This window comes from Amblyomma mixtum, chromosome 1, assembly GCF_055824585.1.
Source record: "Amblyomma mixtum isolate Tamu chromosome 1, ASM5582458v1, whole genome shotgun sequence".
Classification (NCBI taxonomy): Eukaryota; Metazoa; Arthropoda; class Arachnida; order Ixodida; family Ixodidae; genus Amblyomma; species Amblyomma mixtum.
Window position 1 is genome coordinate 24,404,785 of NC_143012.1, and position 22,894 is coordinate 24,427,678.

Genomic DNA, 22,894 nt, shown 5'->3' on the forward strand with positions numbered 1-22,894 from the left:
TTTCTGTCGACAACTGCTGCTTACAACGATGAGACATTAAAGGCTTTCGCCTTAATACTATTAATTGAAATAATACGGTTCATATCTGTCAGATGCAAGTTGTGAGCTATGGAATGGCCAAAGGTGACAAACACAAATGCGAGCAGTTTTATTCGCCACTGAGAGGCAGAGAAGATAGGCAGGTATTTTACTTATCTTCTTTTGCCTCTCAGTGGCGAACAAAACTGGTCGAATTTGTGTTTGTTACCTTTGGCCATCCATGTCATAGCTCACAATGCCCGGCGCGTTCACTGCAACTTGCACAGTCACGCTTGCAGACTAGCTCGCGCAGGGGCCGCAACCACCGTTGACATATCGGCCTGCCGGCGCACTGAGGCCGTCGCGCCTTGCCAGCAACTGATTTCGTTCACTCAAGCCACGGTTGACAGCAGCACAATCGTGGCGCGCGAATGCGCTAGTCACGGGATTTTTTTGTATTTCGCGGGCTTTCTTTGGAGCTCGGAAAAACGATACACGTGAGGTTTTCTTACCGCAAACAAATGGAATGGGGGTTTCTCAAGGTTCTCTCTAACTTTGCTATTCGCGTTTTCTGCCTAAAGTCAATGTTTACGAATTTAGTAAAAGTATCTTAAATGCTAATTAATTGCAAAACAAAAAATTGCCTATGATGCGCAAGCCGGTTGATAGATGTATGCAAGTGGTTTCCCTGGCCTACCTCAAATATTTTATTTTTTAACCCTTGGCTAAAGTTAGCGTGGACACCCTGTATAAGTGACCCATGAATAAACCTTCTCGTTGTCGTTCCCCTTGCTGACAGCCTGACATGTCCTGTCTGCGTCCTCCAGTGATGCAGTCACAAGTGAAAAAAAATTCAGGTGTCTGAAGTTTCTTGGAAAGAAAAACAAAAATAACAATATATATCGCGCTCGGTTCTGTTCATAAAGTGCAGTATGTAAACTACAGGCACCGTCGCCCGAATACCTGCGATAATTTCGAGAGCTAGTCGATAAGTTATAGTACAGCACGACGCAGCCATCGGTTCCAGCCTGACTTTCTGTGCCAGTTTAAAATATAAATTCCTGACAAAACTGCAAGCTGCACTCCAGCTGTTGTCATCATAGGATAAGATCTACAAGAATGTTCCAATATTTTTGTACTTGTATCCAGCCTCAGACTGTCCCGTTAAGCATCCCAGGAGACTTCACCTGAAAAACTGCCCAGGTCCAAGCTCACCTGAGTAATAGTAGGGGCCACTTATGTATTTAAAACCATGCATTGCATGCCTGCCCTGACATTGCACAAAAAATCTCGAGGGTGGGAAAATAGGCTATAAATGTTGTCAAGGTGAGCTTGAAAGATTTGGAAGACGAAACAAAACAGGAAAAGGTGGAGGTGCGTTCGATAGATAACAGCATCAACAATCTCAAGGCTAAGAGGGCTTCTTTGTATCTCTACAGCAGTTGCTCCAAGCGTTTTGCATGTGTTTGTCTGCAACTTTGGTGCTGCTTTATTTAGTATGTCATCATTCCAGTGCAGGACAAACACCTGTTCCGTACCTCTTAAACTAACCCTGTCCTGTGCCAGATGCGGCCACCCTATCCCCGCAAGCATTCTAATCTAGCCTACCCACCTGATCCTCTGATGCCCTCTGCCACGCTTGCGCACTGAAGAGGAATCTGAACTTGTCTTTTTGCCACGGGAACTCGATCTACACGTTCCTAGCATTCTTAGAAACTGCGACTTATTGCCCTGTGTGGCCAATTTCCCTAATTAAATCGAAATAACGTCCGGCTCCCGCCCTTTTTTTTTGAATTCTGCCTCGTACGGTGGGCGGAGTCGACCAACGAGTGGAGTGCCTTTCACCCAGTCCCGTGGCGGCTTGCCGCTCTGCCATCGGCGGAGTAATACGTAGTAGTCCGTAGTAGCAAATAGTCCGGGCGTATTTTTATTTCTGCGGGCTTATTTTGCGGCTATATTATCCGCGAATGAAACTATTTATTCATGGAAAACTAAAAAACAAAATAAAGCGAAAGCAAAGCCTCCACGGAGCTGTCTGAAAGGAACTTCACGCGTTGGTCGACTCCGCTCATCGTACGAGGCACAATTAAAAAAAATGGCGGGAGCCGGACGTTAATTCGATTTAATTAGGTGAATCGGCCATACAGGGCAATAAGTTGCAGTTTCTAAGAATACTAGGAACGTGTAGATCGAGTTCCCGCGGCAAAAAGACAAGTTCAGAATCCTCTTCAGTGCACCTTCAAAATCCTCTTTGTTGCCGTTACAGAGCCTATGGTTACTTCGACTTCGCATTACATGCTCGCTCATGCCCACTTCTTGATTGCAACTAAGTTTTCATTAACTCGCGTTTGTCTCATTTCCAACTCCGCTCCCTTCTTGTCCATTTGCGTTACACCTATCACTTTCTTTTCCATAGCTCGGTGCGCTGTCCTCAATTTAAGTTGAACCCTTTTCGTTAGCCTCAAGGTTTACGTCCCATAGGATAATACCGGTAAGATAAAGCTGTTGTATACTTTCCTCGTGTTCAGTATGTGTAATAGGATAAATAACCCCACAGCTGGCAATCTCTGTTACCCGCTCTATGGAAAGATCTTGGGACCCGCATAATTTGTGACCCGTATACTAAGTCTAACATAAGAAAGCTCGAGAACATTCAAAGGAAAGCAATTAGATTCATATATTCAAAATATCTACCCACTGACTCCCCCTCAGACTTGATGCATGCTAACGGTATTGAAGAACTACAGGTAAAAAGACGAAATTTTCGTTTAGATTTTCTTTCATTACTTCTTAACAATAAACTCAGACTTGACCCTTCTGCTTATCTTTCCCCAATGCCAACACGGAATACACGACACTATCACAAAGCTCTTTTAAAACCACATTTTGCCCGGACTAACTCGTTCAAGTTTTCCTTTTTCCCACGCACCATATCCGACTGGAACTCATTAATCGAACCTAATCAACCCTGAAAATCAGACGCGTTCCTCAGCCATCTTTGATATTGCGCATTATGTATTTTTTCTGCTTTGTCTTGCATTGCTGTATTGTTGTTTTACTACATTATCTTTGCTGTATTGTTGTATTTTTGTTGCTATAATTTTGCATTTTGTGCACCTGCCCTTCCTGCTTGGACCTAACCATGGTCTGCAGTATGTACATAAATAAAATAAAAATCTTGTGACTCATTGGGCTGATGCTCTAGGACTTACGTGTAGGAGTTCCTCGGGATGGTAGAGTGGCTTCTTCAACATCGCACTCTCCTGGATTTCGTTGACGCTCCTTGAGGCCATGTCGTAGGGTACGTGAAAGGTGTAAGGGTTGAAGTGGTGTTTCACAGCGTTGCAGGGTAGGTGCAGAGGACGGTGCAGGCTCAGCTTGCCTTGGAGGGGCGCCAGAGTGGCTTTGAGGTCGAGTGGCCACGAGATGACGGTCTTGGCTTCGTAGCCGGTGCCGGTTACGGACTTGGTGAAGTCCAGCGCGAGGCCTACAACCTGGTACGAGTGAGTCTCGAGCCTGTTTCAGTTACAGAGAAGAAAGAAGAGAGCGCCTCTGTGAAAGCGAAGAGGACAACAACAACAACAACAACTTGGAGCTTAGCTTATGCTAGGGCAATAAAAGCGACGCTTAGAACGCTTCCAGGTGCGCTTTAGAAAGAGTAGTTGGTAGTGCTGCAACACGAAATGGATGCGCGAAAGACGTTAGGACGTTAAAAAAGAAGCAAGACGTACACTGCATCGTGTATGTCTGGCAAGCTTTCTTTGTCCCTTCTTTGTTGGCGCACATAGTTCTCTTTCAAGGCACATAAATGATAAGCATGTTTTGGTCTGGTTTTTGGTGTTGTCTTTAAAAGAAAAATCGGGTTTCTTCTCTAGTGCACTCATTCATGATGCATAACCCTGGCATAGTTCTCAGATCCCACGGGCGACCCGGGCGACCGCGGGAAGGTATGTCACAGCAGCCCCATTGCACGTGTTCTATCATTTATGCATATCTTACTGCGGCTTAAGTTCCACTGCGTTTCAAGTGAAGACTACTCGGGCTCCGAACCATAAGCCGCTATAAGTTATGTAGCAATGGACGAATGAGACCGGCGGTCTTGCAACCCTCACATGTACTGGACAGGAAGCCTACCTGGTTATGCGATACGATGGTAAGGTACTCGCAATGTACTTTTTTTAAGACTGAGGCGCGTTAACCAAAAATACGCCGTCACAAAATTAAACATTACCCGCCGCGGTGGCTCAGTGGTTAAGGCGCTCGTCTACTGAGCCGGAGTTCCCGGGTTCGAACCCGACAGTGGCGGCCGCGTTTCGATGGAGGCGAAACGTAAAAGGCGCCCGTGTGCTGTGCGATGGCAGCTCCAACTTTTAACCCTACTCTTACAGCGCAGATCGGATGTCCACCGAGATATGCGAGACAGTTACTGCGTCATTCCCTTTCTTCAAAACCATTTTTTCCCCAAATTAAACAATGTATCCATGAATTAATTGCACTCGCTGCTTGGTAGATGTTTTTGGTTGTCAAAAATTGCAGAGGACACTTGAGCTCCGCCTTAAGGGTATGACGCGATAGCATAATGGGTTAACTGCCACATATGCAGAAGGCCATTCTCTACTTTACATTCATGGGTCCCTGGGAATCTTATAGAGCTCCTGGTGCAGTAGTGCCCTGCGATGGCAGGTGCTCACAGCGGTCGGCAGGCTATGATGACGCCACAGGGTCATGTGACCTAGGTGGCCCAGCGGCTTCCTATGTTCCGCTCTGTGGACCACATGCCAGAGCCACGCCCATGATTTTTCGCTCACAACGCCGACGCCGACACCGGATTTTCCTCTCAACGAGGCCTTCAGCTCTAAAGCGTTAAAATTAGTCAAAATTTACCAAAAGTCTTTTTCTTTTGAACCAATCGCCACGACTGCAGCTGACCTTATAGCTGCGGAGTGTATTTTTCGGGCCCTGTTAGGTTTGAAGCTCATAACGGCCCTCATTTTGTGTTCCTTCAGCTTGGTAGGAGTGAGTAGTTCGTGATCTAATACCGTAAACTACGGCATGCGCCCTCAAGGTGAACTGCGCATGCGCACGAGGGCTGTTACATGTTAAAAGTTAAGATCTTCGGTTTGGTGGACTATCTGCAGGTGCGGGCTGCATTTTTATTTTCAATACCGCCCAGTATAGGTCTTTAGTATGCACTGGGAGCTTCGCGAGGTCGATTTATCCTTGTCCTTTAGTATCGACTAGGCAATCAAATGTTTTAATGGAATCCCCCAAAGTGGAGTAAATTTGTAATAAGGGAGTAATTACTCAATGGCATCCACCCAAGCGCAGCCATACGGCTACAAAGGAAAGCTATACAGCATTCTCAGAAACTTCGTAGTTAAAGAAAAATTCGTCCTGGTCCGGGGTTCGAACCCGGGACCACCGCTTCACCGGAGCAGTCGCTCTACCAACTGAGCTAACCGGGACGGCAAGCTTATGGTAGGGCGAGAGCGAATTGATCAATAACTCGAAGTGGAAACAGTGTTAGTCAAATGTTCTAGGGGAATCCCCCAAGGTGGAGTAAATTTGTAATAAGGGAGTAATTACTCATTGGCATCCACCCAAGGGAGTAATTACTCCCTTATTACGACTAGGCAATGAGAGGAAAGATGTGTTCTGGCATCATTTTCAGTCAACACGTCCACGTGCTAAAAGGATCGTTTTGGATACGCTTAATACATTCTTTGTACCAGGTGCCGACAGTGTACTGGGTGCGGATAACAGACGTGCGCTAATAGTGCTTTTCAGAAACCGAATCGAATACGAATGAGATATTCACGTGATTATTGGGTACTTGCGTGGATATTCGTACAAATTGAATTGAAGTTGAATTGAATTGAATGTACAAATTGAATACTAAACAGCGAAGCAGCTAGTGGCGGCGCTATAAGTGATGATGTCGAATTGCGTAACACTTATCTTCCCTAGCGGGCACAAAACACGAAGTCAGTATGCCTCACATGCAAAGTGTTGCCATTACCGTTACTGCTACCGGAGTACCGGGAGCCGACCCACCGCAAGTCCGCACGCGCTGATTCGTCCTGCTGCGACAGGTGCGCGCGCAGCTTCCGGGTACCTGGCGTCATCTGGTGCCCTCAAGGTGAACTGCGCACTGACGGCACGCGGTCTCCGCTACTTCGGCAACGGTAACACGGTACACGGTATGATAAAGATGTCTCTATGACGAAAACTTAGGAGCACGTTCGATTCCTTTTGAATTATTTTCGACATTAACTGTTCGTTCAGTGAATCCAACAGGAAGATATTCGATTGGCTATTGGAAAATTGGAATATTCACACACCCCTTGCAGATAAGCTAACAAAAAATTTTTTGCTGCCGACATTGAGCCCTGCAGGATATATACCCGAAACACTCTTTACACCGGAAACACTCGCAGGTTTTGTTTGCCTGCGGCGGCCAAGGGAAGACCTAAGAAACAGGAAAACCGAAACTCACAGGTAGTGTCGCTTGATGTCAACGTTGATCTCCGCATTGTCCCCGTGCGTGAGGCCGACCTTGTGGCGCTTCGAGTAGACGAAGTTGACCTCCTTGTGATCGAAGAAGAGCGGCACGCCCAACTCGGTCGGCATCACGAACGTCCAGTCTTGGGGCAGCAAGAAGAACTTGTGGCGGTGCTCGGTAGCCGGAGCTTTGTCGGGCGCCGCGCCTGATGACACTGCGAGATGATACTGGCCCTGAATTTACTCAGGATACCGAAATTATCATTACAAGGCATGTAAAATACGCTAAACATGGCAAACGAGTCTCGAAGCGACCTTAAACTGCTCATGACACGTGCTGCATCCCATTTCAGCGGACTCCTCACCACCCCACCTGACTAGAACTCTCGACGACGCTTCTCTCTCCTTGGTATCCATCCTTTTGCCTATCAGATTACCGACTGTAATTTCAGCACAGCACATTTCCTCCTCCTCACTTGAGGTTGGATATCATTGGCTCGAAGGAAAAAACTATAGGGACGTAAGCGTCCCCATAAGAGTAGAATACTATAGCATTGCATTTTACTTTTGACAAAGCTTCTCTTGCAATTTTCGTGTGTGTTAGTGTCAATTTCTTTGGAGTTGTCGGTCCATCGGCCGCCATATTCGGACTGCTAGCTGCAGTGGAAGGTATCAGCTATGCTGTGACATTTGCATATATCAAATTTTTTTTCTCATTTTTTATTTCTATTTTCTGTCTAGAAGTCGCTAACAACCCGGTGGGCAGGTAGTGGTGACGTCATAAGGCCACGCGACCTCCCTGGACCAATCAGAAAAAACCAGACCTAGTAAAAGTGAGTGGTGGTTGGTCATCCATTATGGAGGGCCAGTCCGCGGCAGTGGCTGGTCTCCCAAGTTGGTTCTGCTTTGATATTGTGGCAGTGCAAAAAATGACTAGGATATGCTGGAGGGCTCTTCCATGTCAATACGGCCCAATGTTGTCGTCCTTTTTTGTTTCCCCTTATTGTGAACTCAGTGAGTGGGGCCAATGGGGCAGCAGTACCCTACAGGTAGAGTACATTTATGTTCCCCTGTAGAGCAGGTCAAGATATAAGCGGAAGAGTCTACGACTACCGTAGGCCTTGACAAGAGCAAGCCTCTTTTTATTTTAGTGAGAACTCTTCAATTCCAATCTGGCGTTTATACAGGGCGCTGCACCGAAGATTTCAATAAGGCAACAGGTTTTGTTGAAGGAAGTTTTCTTTGGCATAAGATTTCAATCGTTGCTGGTCATCGGAAGCCAGTCTAAGGCACTTCAAATACCAAGCTGGCTAACTCAAACGCATTAGTTTATAAGTTATTTACTAGGTTTGGTATATGGTTTATGGATGCTTAACGTCCGAAAGTAAATCAGGCTATAATGGACGCCGTGGGGAGTGGCTCCGGAAATTTTGACCACCTGGGGTTTTTCAACGCACACTCACATTCCACAGTACATGATCCACTAGCATTTCGCCGTCATCGAAATGCGACCGCCACGGCCGGAATCGAACCCGCGTCAGCAGCCGAGCGCCATAACCACTGAGCCACCGCGACGGCTAGTTCTTAACTATAGCCGTTAAACGGTTCATTGTAACTGAAGTGTTTTAGCCCGCCGTTAGCAATTGCCATAGGGATTTGTAGAACTTTAAAGCAGTGATTCTTATTGCCATTGCACCGTAAGAGATTCTGGCCCTGTACACACGCCAAACGCAATTAGCCACGGAACTGAGGAGCGCACACATTTAGGCTTACAAGCTCCCGTGTCATGTGCTCTCTCCTCGCTCGGCACTCCCGCCAGGATACTGTGCGAAACAGAGCCTGATACGGGTCCAGACAGATGGCGCGTTCTTTGGCGCGCCTGTTGACGTTTGTCAGGCAGCACCGGACGCAGTTATTCCGGAGAAATCTGAATTTAAAATTTAAAAATGCAATAATTTTTCTCTCGACATTCCTTTCGTGACCATTACGTCAAGGACAGAAATGACTACGTGATAAACATTTGGAAGCGAATGACTGTGTAGCCAACATTTCTTGAAAGGAATGTGTTGTGATAGGAAGAAGCAAAAATAGAATAACAACAGAAATAATCGAAGCTGAAAAGACTCACTTATCAGGAAGCAGATGTGTATGACACTCCATCCGTATTCCTTTGTGATAAGGAGCTCGCATATCAGACATTGACATCGCATGTTCTGGCGTATAAATTGCATATAAATTATTGGTGTATAAGTAAAAAGCCTCGTTTTCCGTGAAATTAGCTTCTCTGTCATTATAACGCGGTAACCAATCGATACAGGTAAACTTCAACTTGTCCTATTAGTCGCTTTCAGTGTGCGTTCCAGCTGCCATGAGGAGTCTCTTGCACTCTAAACAGAAAAACGTAACAACAGAGTAAGCTGTCTTCTATCGCACATCCTGTTGTAAAAGGGAGTGCGCTTACTCCCTTTTTTACTCGCATGTAGCCGTATTGATATTTAAAGTGTGGCTCCGCCACTTTTCGGCCTACCTTTGGCCTGGAGTGCTCCGACGATGGCCTCGTCAATGTCCATGGTGTCCACGGTCTTGCCAAAGACAGTCATGGTGGCGTGAGCGTAAATCCGGTCGTATTCCCGATCGGCGATAGGCAGCTGCGCAGAACGGAAAACAAGCATGCATGGCACTTGCCTCGCAACGTCCGGACAATAGGACAGCTTGGAAAAAAAAAAGGTTATGCGAGAACCTTCTGTTTCTTTGTGCTATTGCTTTGCAACCTGGGGCATAAACTGTACCACTACAACCACTACCGTCACTTGCAACTCTCCTGCATCCCCCGGCTGTTGTCGCCGACCCTTTTCTTCCCGGTGGTTGCAGGGGAAATCGGTACGTTATGTTCGTCATGAGCGGTATTATCATGCCTGGTATTGTATGAAGACAGCCGTGGCAGGCGGAGGTTAGGGTTGACAGGCTTCACAATGGAGAGGCAAGTGATAAGGAAAGCGGACTACCGTGAAAGCTGCGCTCACGGATTCATCCGTGGCCGAGCCATACGATGATCTTGAGTTCGCATTCAGAAAAACAACGCTCGCCAAATGCGGGAGACGCGGACCCGCCTCCACTTCGTGACGTCACGTAGGGAGCGCTATGGCCTTGAAAGTCTACTATCGGATACAACTAAAGAACGAAGCGGCTTTTCACCGTCAAAGGACCCCCTTTTCAGCCAACAGTGTCGGACGATTCTCATGAGCCTGTAAGCGTGACAATGCAGGGAATATTAGAAAGTTGGATTGCGCACATGGAACAATCACAAGAAAGAAGACGGGACGGGCGCAAATTAGCAACTGAGGTTTATTCAACGTGCGTTTTTTTATCCGCCCTATCTGCCTTTGATGCCCTTTGTTGCCAGTGCTGACATGCTTATGTATAAATGTCGATTCCTTGAATAAACCTCAGTTGCTAGTTTGCGCCCGTCCCGTCTTCTTTCTTGTGATTGTTCCATGTGCGCATCCCCTCTTTCTAATGCAATATGAACTAACTTGCCCAACAACGCATCCTGCTCAATGCAGGGAGTGGCAGATGAAAGAGGATAGTCCCCTCCTTCCATGGTCGGAGACCGTCCCCTCACTGAATTGTCGCGACGCTGCTTGCACTGTCACGCTAGCAGGTCCATGAGAATGGGCCGACGCCATTGGCTGGAAGGGGAGTCCTTTGTTGGGGAAAATCCACTTCGTTCTCGAGTTGTATCCGAATAGGTTTGGCAATGCAGCCAAACGTAATACTCGTCCCTCCCTCTCTAAATCCTATTTCTATGCCACAGCGTTGCTTGCTGAGTTTGTGAAGAGCGGTAGAAGGCGCTCACAGCGTCGTCGATGTTTTTCCGCTCCTCCGCAGAGGCGTCCCGCGGGAACCGGCGGCGGCCTGCGAAATTCCAGATGCTCTTCGTGGATCCGGGCTGCGGGCCGACCAGCATGTTAAACAGCTTGTCCATTCCCCAGCTCTCGAACGAGAAGGCCAACGTGTGATGCGTGTGGCCTGCCTGGTAGTCCAACATGCTCACGTACAGGTTACGAGGCAGGTAGCTGTCTCGAGAACGGATCATGCCCCACAGGGTCATGCCGCCGAAGTCGTACTTGGCTGCGAAGGCGAGAATACAGGAAATCAGCTTCTCAGACGTGTAGAAAATCGCCAAAGAAATATCATTGGGGAATTAATTCTTATCAGTTTGTAAGCGCAGTACGCCACTTTTTCGTTAATTGTGACAGTGTATGCTTATACAAAGTGTTTCACCTAAGATTTTACACAATTTTTAAAAATAAGCTTTTTGAGTTAGAAGAGAGCTTTCTTTAGGCATAGCATTGTCAGTGGTGTGGTATCTCAGAAGACGTGCTAACTGGAAGACGTGCTAACTAGTAGACCTTAGAAAACGTGCTAAGACGTGATAACTAGCAGGCTGGTTAACAAATATTGAACAGTTAACTTGTTAACTATTACGATTATGCTCCTTAATTATTGAGAGGCATGTAGCCCATCGTAATTAATATTCATATGGTGGCTCATGGTGGCTCAGTGGTTACGGTGCTCGGCTGATGACCCGAAAGACGCGGGTTCGATCCCTGCCGCGGCGGTCGAATTTCTTTCGAGGAGAAATTCTAGAGGCCCGTGTACTGTGCGATGTCAGTGCACGTTAAAGAACCCCAGGTGGTCAAAATTTCCGGAGCCCTCCACTACGGCGTCTCTCATAGCCTGAGTCACTTTGGGACGTTAAACCCCATAAACCAAACCAAACCAAACCAAACCAAACCAAATCAAGTTTTAGAATTTCGAAAACGCGTTTACCCTCGGCGCTGTGGCCCGGCAAATTTTGGCTACATCGCTCTAAAATACACGCACTTTCGAGAAGCTTGCAGGCAAAGCAACCTCTTCAGTGCATGTAACTCGTTGAAATAGTCAAAATGTGTTGGTCCACAGCGGCGAGCGTAACGTCGTTTTCGAAATTCTAAAAATTGATATGGATATTACTAACGGTGGGCTACATGCTTCTCGATAATTAAAACCTGTATTCTGTTCTGTATGCCTGTATTCTGATGTACTATACCGCTGACAAGGTAAGACGAAAAAAAGCGCTCTTTTAACTCAAAAAAGCCTATTTTTAAACAGTCTAAAGTCCGGGTACACAGCGTTGGTATAGTGCGCAATAACTGGTAGCTCGGCTACTTTATCCCCTGGCCATAAAGGACGCTATCAAAGGGCAGTATTCTGAGAGGATTCTTTTTCTGATTCATTCTTTTGCATTTCTGCCATTCGGTTTGGTTCATTGGGGTTTAACGTCCCAAAGCGACTCAGGCTATGAGGGACGCCGTAGTGAAGGGCTCCGGAAATTTCGACCACCTGGTCGAATAGCATTTCTGCTACTCGTAGATGTGCTTCTCATGTCATAAATGGGAGCCTAACAAGCAACGTCATTCGCCGGCTCTGGTGTCAACAAGGAATGAAAATAACGAACTGTGAAAAGAGTCCACAGAATATACGGACACAAATTCGCCTCAGCTGTGACATGCATGAGGACTATAAGGTGGGAGCATGCGCCACCTCAGGTCATGCGCTCTAGGTAATACGGCCGTCATCGTCGCTTGTTGGCAATGGAAAAAGCAATAAATATTAATGCGGACACCTAATTCCATTGTGTTGTAATGAGGCAGCATTACCAACTGTTGATGCCTTTCACTTTCGGTGTGGTGGCGTCACTTTTCTCCAGCCAATAGGAATGCCCCGGTCTGGTGATGCCACAATTAAAACCAGCCAATCAACGAATTTAGCTTCCGACGACACATTTTCTTCCCGGGAGTCTTCTGTGGGCGCCGAACTCCTTCACAATTGTGTTTGATTCCTTCCAAGGTGCATGTAACGCTTTGCGGCATTTACAGCCCCAGCCTAACGTACCGCCGGCGAAATCTTTAGCTATCGTGCGTGACGGCCGCTTTTTCGGCGCTCCTGCACTTTGTGACGAAGCAAACTTGGAGAAAGCTCAATATTAAGCAGGAATTTAGTAAGTCTCTGCTTAAATTTGACATCTTAGCAAGTTTGCGCCGTCATAAGCTGCAGGAGCACGGAAAACGCGGTCGTCACGCACGCTAGCTAAAGATTTGGCCGCCTGTACAGCCTTGGTTAGAAACCTTCAGGTCACAGAGAGGCTATGCGTGCGTACAGTCGGGGACAAAAGTCTCCGGATCACGTGTTCGTCAAACGAAGCTTATAGCTCTACTATTAGACAGCAGGCTGGAGACCGCACTTGGGCAGATGAAAGAACAAAAATTTAACTTTAGCCTCCACAAGTGTGGTCTCCAGCCGCCGACTAATAGCAGAGCTATCGGCTTCGTTAGAGGAACACGTGCTCCGGAGACTTTTGTCCCTTACTGTACGTGAACAGATTTGCGTGCTTACGGTTGTATCCGGAGGAGACGACCAAGTGGGACGACGCCATGTCGATGTACCTTCGGAATCGAGGTATGGTGTCCCACAGCGGCAGAACGTAGCGCAGGTGCTGAGCTCTGGAGAAGAAAATGAAGAAAATATAAGCAGGGACACGCAATGTCGGTATACCTTAGCCTCAGCGATCCGCCCACTAAAGACTGCCTTGACGTCTCTGAAGTTTGATCAAGAAGACGCGCGGTGGCAGCTGCGACACTACTTGTGTTCCATTTATCGACGTTTATGGGCCTTAACTGCTGCGTTCTCAGCGAAAGTAATGTTTTGACCCTAGAACGTGCTATCTCATGGATATAGGCTAATTTAAAGTTGTTTTGGAGCGAAAGCTCTACTGCGCGAGGTACAACTTCTGATTTATCGTCGGTTCGTCGCTATGACCTTCAAAGCTAGCAAAATCATTCAAGACTTAGTCATTCTGCCATAGCCATGATATACAGTGTATGGCATGGCAGCATATCTAATGACCAACTAGCACGCTCGCTGACCAGCGGTCATGTGACCTTCGACCTTGACTTTTGACCTCTGACTTTGACATTTGACCTTCACCTTTGGAGCTGAGATTCGCCTGATGTGACATCCTGCGATGACGCAGCAATGACGTCACACTATTCTTTGCTACAAATACCGTCGTATTTGCTTTCGCTCGTCTGCTAGGTTCAGCCTGGTTGAACCTCAGCCAATTTCAAGTCTCCTCTTTGTGTCAGGGAGAGATGGCGCAAGTGGAGCGCTGCGGTTGACGAGACTCACAGTTCGCGGTGGCAGGGGTACTTGGACTCGGCCAGTGAGCGGAATGCGCTGGTCACCAACGCCACCACCTGGTCACTGGGGTCGGTGACGACCTCTAGGGCGATGTGGCGGAGCACGTACAGATCCGGGTTCGTCCCCAGGATCACGACGAACGCGGCGCTGCGGATTTCACTCGGCTCGCTGGTGTTGTGGAACACGGGCAGCACTATGGAACGAGCCTGCGAGGAAGGGCCGAAATTCCCGAAAAGATCTGACATATAAAGCCCTTCAAAGAGCGCGCGTTCGCTAGTCAAAGCGCACTGCATAGGAGGAGCAGGAACTTGTGCTAGTGAATGGGGATGTTCTGCTGCCCATCTACCTGCGTGTGCTCAAGCTGAGGATGAAATGAGATGCACTCACACAGAAGTCGCGTGAACACATATGCAGACATTAGGTTGTTCACAGGGAGCAGGCAAGTCCTATCAGGCCAATGGAAAGTCAAGTTAAGAAAGTCGAAGGAAACTTAACAGAACCAAAGGCCGTTAATTCGGATTATAGTATATTCAAGTGTTTGTTTTCCTTGGTAGTCATATGTGTAATCACTGCTATCAGGACCTATGCTCCAGTATCATCCCGGAAACCACGTATCATGTGCGGTTTTCTTTAAAAGGCTGCTTCTGGGGACTAACTGACGAATCCCTTTGCTAGGGAATGGACAGTAAGTCAACTTGCAGCCAGTACCAAAACAAAAGACGAATGGTTGGGGCAAACCTGTTTGCCTGCAAAAGTACTAACCTCTCGCCCTCCTTTCTTCTCACATTGTAGACATGTGTAGGTGAAAGTCGTGATGCAGCCTTAGCGCTGCCTTCAGTGTTTTATAGAAAACGTACAGGTGCAAATTGCACGTCCGGTATATTCCATCAGCATAGTTCAGGCGCAGATGCATTCGAAAGATACTTGGCATGCGCCACAGTCAAAGGAGCTATGTGGAGACAAGTTTAGTGCACAGCTATGAACTTCGTGCAAAGATCTGACTCTGTCGTTATATGCTCCTCAGACCCCTTGTGTCTCAGTTGGCAAGGAAATGAAAAGCAAAAATTTTGATATACTCATTGGACATCAGCAGCCTAATCCATTTTCGTTAGCTTCCGAAAAAAATTTCCAAGATTTGGGTCCTTATCTTTAAGAGCTCACCTTTTCAGCTTCGAGTGCAGTTCGATGTCCTACAAATATTGCAACCTGAGTCTGCTGAGGTAGTTGCCCAGAGCTATTAGAAATTGCCAGTTGCGAAACCTCCCATATTGTCGATGCATCAAGAAACAGCAGCCCGAGTGGGCCAAAATTCTGGCGTTTACGCATTGCCACGACGCCCGTGGTCATTAACTAAACTATGCTCAAGTTCCAAACCTCGAGATTGATTATAAACGCACAGCCGCCGTGGTGGCTCAGTGGTTATGGCGTTTGTCTGCCTGACTTTACAGATGCGGGTTCGATCCCGGCCGCGGCGGTCGAATTTCGATGGAGGCGAAATTCCAGAGGCCCGTGTACTGTGCGATGTCAGTGCACGTTAAAGAACCCCAGGCGGTCGAAATTTCCGGAGCCCTTAACCACGGCGTTCCTCACAGCCTGAGTCGCTTTGGGACGTTAAACCCCACAAACAACCGCTTGGCAACACAGAGAAACAAATCCAATAACAAACTTCCATAGATAAAATAGTCCGAGAGATAAATTAACAGGTAAAAGAAGGAAAAAAAAACGCTTTTCAGAAGACACTGATGACAGCTTTCACTGGCCGCCTTCAGATTTCGCCGCTATCCGTAAATAATTTGACATGAAGGATGACGTTTGCTGTTGGTGTGTGCAAGACAAGGAGACGGTAGAACACATTCTTACCGTCCCACCCTCCAACCCTCAGTGCACGATGTCGCCGAAGAAATCTGCCAAGCACTAGGGCTTCGGAATAGCAGGACATATTCAAATTTGAAAAAAGTAGAAAGAAGCCACTACAGTTAAACCTAAAGTTAACCACGCACAGAGATTAGGGCAACGCAAAATCGCTGTCGCAGTGAACTAGTTAAGAAAAAGGACTTAGAGAAAGGGTAAATTGCATTCTAGCCAAGAGAACTTGACCGGAAGCGGCAGCAACGTGTCTTGTACGACGCCGCAGTTATAAGACAGCAACGCTACGACACGCACTGTGTCCGCCGCTCACCAATGCGTGGTGGTGCTTGCCCGCCTGCTTGAGGGACCACAAGGCGACCATCCTCTCGCGCTCGTTGGCCTGCCACTTGGGAGAGATGAATCGCTCCAGGTAGCGGACAGCCCTGCGTGTACCCAAGTTGCCAGCCACTCGGAGGAACGTTGTGGTCTCGTGCTCAGGCTCGTGCTCAACGTCCTTCGGAGTGACGGAGTACTGAAATGGCAAGACAAACCCTAGTCTCAGGAGCTCCTCCCCCGAAGACATCCCTTCACTACGGTGTTCCTCATAGCCTGATTTGCTTTGGGACGTTAAACCCCAATAACCAACTTCAATCTCTGCTTGAATGTGACAAGAAAATGGAGTCACAGATAGGTGACGCAATTATTGACTCACACGAAAAAATCGCTTTAGCTCAACGTGTAACTCCTGTTGTCCAGTTCACTCAATGGTACACGCTGGAACCTTTACGCTGGCGCCATACTAGTAAGGGAGGCCTCCGAAGCTGGTTCTGATCCTGCCCGCTATGCGGATGGACGAGGTCCGTACAGCTCCTCCTTGTGTGGGTGTGTTATACAGAAGTAGCGTTGATTAGTGAGGAAAGTTGGGCAAATTGGTACAGATTCATGGTGGACAGCAGCAGGGTGGACAACATGGTCTGAACGGAAGAAACAGGACGTGACAAGAGCTGGTTCTTTTTTTTTTTGTTGTCCCGTGCGGTTTCTGCTCTTCAGTCCGTGTTCCACGGCACTATTGTCTATCGTGAATGGTTCACAGCAGACTCACGTTGAAGAAGTGCGAGACGATGTCGGGCCTGCAGGTTCCCTTGTCTTCTTCGTGGTCATCGTGGGAGAGCTCGCAGCCGGTGCCGCCGGCGATGGCACTGGCGGCCAGCTTGCAGGCAGACCAGGCTCCACGGTAGCTCTTCACGGATTCCGTCTTGCACGAGTCCTGGAGAGAGTAGCGAAAAGGCACATGAGACTCTTCTCGCGAGAACAGAACTCGCGCTGTGGCCAGCGGTAACCTGACGAACTAGTAAGAAGGTAGAAAAGAGCACTGAATGTGAACTCGTTCATACTTAAATGGGCGACTCCGTAATTTCAGTGCTGAATTTGCAAGGCGCAAGATTACAGGGGCCGCTTAATTTTTTCTCCCTAAGCGACTGGTGGCTGTTAGAGAACTATAGCGCGTGATGCATTGGTAGAAAAGTGGTGGACAATGCACTCAATCCAACTGCCATTGACTTGTCTTATCCGTGCCGTTCATTCTCTAGATTGCAACTGGTATCTTGTTCTTCGCTCACCTATAGCAGCCTTGCAGAAATGTGAAAATGTTATGCTTTGCCCTCCGTTTTTTTTCCAGCCTACGCCCTGGCAACACAACTTTAAATGGGTCCATAATAAAGAAAGGGCAAGTGAATGGGTTTCTTTACAACACAAGTGAACAAGAGAGGTTGCTTGCAAGCGTTTCGACAAGAGTACTTGTCTTCGTAAGGGCGCACCCTATATTAAGGCGAAAGTCTGTTATGGCTCATACTCGCGGTGTCCGTCCGTGCGATGGAATCGTGCCAACGTGGCCTCTCCTCCGCGCAGCGGCGCAACCTCCTCCCCTCCTTAGCAACCGGCATGCGGGGGGGGGGGGGGCGCAGCTGTGCATACCAACAGTGACGTCGAACAGTAGCGGAAGAAAGAGCGCGCGCGCCTCGGCGGTGGCAGCTGCACCACCGCTCCTTCGCCAGACGTCTCGGTGCAGTCGAGTGAGTGCGACGCATGGCTCCGAAGCAGCCCCGTGATTCCGCGCCAAGCGGTTCGGAGAAGCGGCAGCGGACGCCGGATTCCCCCAATACCATTCCACTGGATCGCCATGTAGAACATGGTATATGCAGTGGGTTGACCCCAAGGCTATCGCCAAGCACAGTTTAGAATTTCCAGTGTCTTCAGTAATTTTTAGGGGCGCCGTATGTGGTTGATTTCTTGTAATTATTGTTTATATCCAGTAAGCACTTTAGCAAGCATAATATGGCATATAATATAGCTCTAAAAGATGGGAAAACGGTATTTGAGAAAAAAGTTATGTTTTCGGTTATTTGCGACTTATTCATTACAACCTTGAGCAGAATACAAACCTGTACTAGTTGGAAATTGTTGACCGTATTTCAAACAGCAGCGCGAAGAGATGAAATATGTGGAGGAGAACGACGGGACGAGAGCTGTAATGGCAAATAAAATATTTGGAAACACGCAAGCCTTCACAGTGTGAATTGGTTTACAGAATACAGTTCACGGTTTTGTTTAGGTTACAGTTCAGGTTACGTGACAAATAATTTTGGTACGAATTAGGGGGGGGGGGATAAACTGCTACCAGAAGCGAGAAATTTTCAATACGAAAACCACTCTAAACCCCATTTTTTTTTTCGAAGACAAAACAGTCCATGCAATGCTTGGTTCAAGTAAGAAAGCGACCTCCAACCACCCCCTTCGAGTGTTACCTACAAATCTGCCCCCGTGTTTGAACGCAAGGTTAAGTGAGCAGGCTAAAAGACTGTCTCATTATACCTGGCTATGAATTGAGTTCGTTATGAGCGCTAGTAGTGAATTAAGTATGCTAGTTGTGTGAGCCGCTTTTTGACACGATGAACGACCTGCTTCACCGTAAAAATCAAATCATGAAAAAGATCACGGGAATTTTTAAAATTTTCAAATGGCACCGCTCTTACGTCAGCAAGCCGTCCGTTCTCTAAAATAGCGAGGTGGTGTTCCTCAATTCTACGTGATAGGAATACATGGGCCTACATGAGAGCTCCGCCAAAAGAAGGGTGAGGAGTAGATGCACAGTGCACTAAGGGTTGCTTCACTGCATTTTGACATTAGAATACTCCAGGCGGACCACAGATTAGCTGTCTTTATTTCTTAAAAAATTCTGTCTCTTTTCGCTCCACTCTGCTGCGCACACATGCTCTTTACTCGTTACAGATGGTTTTGCGTGTTTCCGCGAAATTTTATCGCAAGTGTATAGCTCTCGTCCGCCTCTTCAGTGTTTCATCATTTCGCACAACTTTTTTGAGGTGCGGTCATTTCATAGTTGAACCTCGTTGTAACGAAGCTGAAGGGACCCGGCGATTACTTCGCTATAGCCGTAGATTCGTTATGGCCGGTGTTGACCGAGTTACTAAGGGAAATCATCATTCCTTCGTTATATCGATTATTTCGTTGTAAACCGTTTCGTTATAACGAGGTTCGACTAAAACGAGCTTGAAACCACAACTTGGCGCATTGGAAAACGGAAAGACGATTTATATTTATCATGTATATATGTAAATAGATTTATTGTCAGTGTACCCCTCCCCATGCCCTTTCTACTATCCCCTCACCTCTTTCTTTTCACTTCTACACACTGCCTGCTATCCTTTCTTTCCGCTGTCCCAGCTCAGGTGCTTCAAGCCGCGATAGTAGATGCCGGGTAGCAAAAATTATTTTACCTTCCATATTAAATGCAAATAAAGCCACTACTACTACTACTACTACTACTACTACTCATTGCATCGTATAGCTGGAAATTGACAACGCTGCCTTTTGCCCAGAGGAGTACTCACGCTGATGTCCTTGATGATGGCAGCGCTGGCTTCCTTCAGGTTCAACTGGACCTTGTTGTAGAAGTAGTGGGCGTCCAGCTGGCTCACTTCGTTGTTCTTGATCAGTGCCAGGCCGAACGCAATGTGTGGATTCAGCCCAACCGAGGCGAGGAGGTCCAGGAACACGTGCCTGCGGCGCACATCGAAAGCAGGCATGCACTCACGGAATACCAAAGAAGGACGCTTATTAAGAGTACTCAAGAAATTTTCGCTTGGTTCCAAGCAGCCATTCTGGGTGGGTTAACCGCGTAGAGCGACAGTGACCTTCAAGGGCGGCTCCTCGGCAGTACTGGTCCGCGAAAAGCGGTACCGGGCGTTTTCAAAATTCCTGGCCTGCTTTTATAATTTTTTATATAGCCCGAAGTTTCACGCAATGAAGTGTGTCTTCTCGTTGCCGAATTCAGAACCCCATGCAGGCAATTGGGCAAGCGTTTCTACCTGATGCTTCTGCGCGGAGTTTGCTGCTAGAAGGCGCCATTCAATCGCATGGTGTCAACTTACTAACACATAGGGTGGCGTTTAGAAAATTACTCCAGTTAGAGGACACAGAAGCGAGATAGCAGGACTGTTTCCTTGCCTCTAACGCGGTGAGACGTACTGCCAGAGGTAAACGATGGCGAGTCGAAAGCTTTAAAGATGGAGAACACGTACAGTGGAACACTGTCAAATGTGGTGTCCTTCTCTCGTGCCTTTGCCCTTGTCTTAAGGCACGGGCGACACAAATGCTGGGAAGACTAGCGTTTTCATCGCTCTGGTCCTTCTAGCCCCTAGTATTTGCCTCTGGCAAGTTCCTCCAATTTTAGGAGTTCATACTGGTTATAACTATAGGTTGCAGCTTAAAGAATGACACCGTATGAACCAAGAGAGCACAGAAAACACAGGCGATAATAGCTCCTCGATGATTTATTTCTGAAAATCTCATGGCGAAACTGTAGGCAGTGTAAAAAACGCATGATCCAAAAGGGAGAAAAAATGCACATATGGCAATAATTCCTATTAATTAATAAGTTAATCTAATAATGGATCGATCAATAAGTTTTTGGAAATAGATCAACTGAAAAATTACCTCCCCGTGTAGAGTGTACCTTATCCGTTTGCGCGGTGTCTCCTTAGCGCCACATGCTGTGATTACAGGCTGCTTACGTGCTGACACTTCTGCACTATAAACACGAATCGCCTACGTGGGAGTAATAGGGGAGTGAGCTGTTTGATTGATTTTGTTTGATTTTGTGGGGTTTAACGTCCCAAAGCGACTAAGGCTATGAGAGACGCCGTAGTGAAGGGCTCCGGAAATTTCGACCACCTGGGGTTCTTTAACGTGCACTGACATCGCACAGCACACGGGCCTCTAGAATTTCTCCTCCAAAGAAATTCCAGCCGCCGCGGCCGGGATCGAACCCGCGTCTTTTGGGCCAGCAGCCGAGCACCATAGCCACTGAGCCGCCGCGGCGGCTGGGAGTGAGCTGTTCTCTAGCGCACTTCCTCTTATGCGCCAGGGTATGCTGCGCAAGTTCTGGAGGAGATTTGGATCATTAAATGCATGGAATGCTTACTCTTGGCACCAGATATATATTCCCACTGCAGAGCATAGCAACTTGATGCAGTTTTCTATGTGAAGAGGTTTTTAAGCACGGCACCGAAGGTCTTGAGGTTAACAAATAGAGGAGGTTAAAACCTCGCTTAAAGTCTTCGTAACTGCTAGGACCTGGTCTGTCTTTGAAGAGGGAATTAGCTTCGGTTGCAACACTGTAAGTATCCCGTATTATTGCGAAAGCAATACTACTTGCACTTTCACGCCTTTGCCGTGCCGCGGCGGGGACCACCATTGACCTTCATTTCACCTTGATTGCATTAGATTGGATTAGATTGGATTGGATTGGACTGGATTGGACTGGATTAGATTAGATTAGATTACATTACATTACATTACATTACATTGGATTGGATTGGATTGGATTGGATTGGAGTGGAGTGGAGTGGATTGGAATGGATTGGATTGTATAACCGATGCACCACCACCAGCTACACTACCAGCTGTACCATGGCGTAGGTACGGATATTGCTTTCGCAATTAACGGGCTTAAACCAGCTAAGCCACAGCGAATTTTTTTTAAATGATGGAAATCTATCTCAAGGCTTGGGCAGCATCATAGCCTGCCCAGTAGAGGGAGTGTGCTAGACAGCTTCCTCCCTTTTCACTCCTTTGGTGTTTAAGGTATACCCTCGTCGGTGGCTGCCCAGAAGGACCTTCCAGGCACTAGGCACATACTTACAGGGTGCTCTCCTTGATGTCGGCCGGTGCGGTGAGCACGTGTGAGCGGTACACGTCGTTGATGTGCTCGTAGTCGAAGGCCGAGAAAGAAATGAAGAGTATGAGGAAGAGCTGGCCGCCACTCTTTGTGCTGTCGATCTCCTTGATGTCGTCGTCGGTGTACTCCAGCTGCGCCAGTCTCCGAAGGCCGTCCCCGAACTGCGCAAAGTGGGCGAAAGGTTTCCGCGGTGGTCAGGGCTTGTGTGCGGAGGGGGGGGGGGGGGGGGGGAGTAATGCCCTATCTCTGGCTCGTTAGTGGTGCAACACGACTAGAGTGCTGAGGTGTCATCTTCAGGAAAGAATAAGGTCACGCCATTGACGCCAGAAAAACTAGATTGGGCCTTATATTTTTACCAAAGTGCGGGTATCGGCCGAGTAAACTGCACTCATCTCCAGGACTATTATTCACCAACAAATCGTTTCAAGGAATGTATGCTCAGCCCCGAAATATGCAAAAAGTAGCATGTTTTTTCCGGAGTGTTTTCAGACTGGAACCACTGGCAGCAAGATAATGCCACTACTACGTCTAATGCTATGCGCTCATCGTACCAGCCTCTCTTCCAACGAAACTTCAAAAAATAAACGCGGAATCATCGAAATGCGCGTTTCACTCAATAAAGATAACTAATTTAAGTACTCCTACGTAGCCTTGCATCTTCCTCACATCTCGGCAAACCCTCCACAATTTCCCATTCTTTTACCAGTCGGCCACAGCAGGTCAGATGCTCGTTGCTTCGAAATTTTAATGCAATAGAAGCCCCATGGGGCCAAAATGTGTCGTCGGCCATAAAATCCACTCATTGGCTGTACGGAAGTGACGGCACCAGACTGAAGCATCCCCATTGGCTGAAGGGAAACGACGGCACTAAACCGGAAGTGACGTCCCTTCCGGTAAAGCATCAAGAGCTTCTAATGTTATCGCTTTGCCAACACCCAATTAGGTTTTCTTGTGATTTTTTTCTTTCTAATTTGCGAACACACACCCACACACATACTCAACAAGCTCGTCCGGGAAGGTGAGATAATC

The 22,894-nt window shown here is 47.5% G+C and overlaps 1 protein-coding gene across 1 annotated transcript in view; it reads right to left on the reverse strand.

Annotated features, from left to right (window-relative positions):
- The window catches only part of LOC149365764 (vitellogenin-6-like), a 58,617-nt gene that overhangs the window by 24,456 nt on the left and 11,267 nt on the right, over positions 1–22,894 (reverse strand). The window contains exons 9-18 of the mRNA XM_089545899.1: positions 21,830–22,026; positions 19,518–19,686; positions 16,712–16,876; positions 15,941–16,141; positions 13,750–13,967; positions 12,958–13,064; positions 10,376–10,650; positions 9,047–9,167; positions 6,515–6,734; positions 3,231–3,534 (exon numbers count right to left, since the gene is read on the reverse strand). Coding sequence (XP_089402025.1) covers positions 3,231–3,534; positions 6,515–6,734; positions 9,047–9,167; positions 10,376–10,650; positions 12,958–13,064; positions 13,750–13,967; positions 15,941–16,141; positions 16,712–16,876; positions 19,518–19,686; positions 21,830–22,026 — 1,977 coding nt within the window. The remainder of the gene's footprint in view (positions 1–3,230; positions 3,535–6,514; positions 6,735–9,046; positions 9,168–10,375; positions 10,651–12,957; positions 13,065–13,749; positions 13,968–15,940; positions 16,142–16,711; positions 16,877–19,517; positions 19,687–21,829; positions 22,027–22,894) is intronic.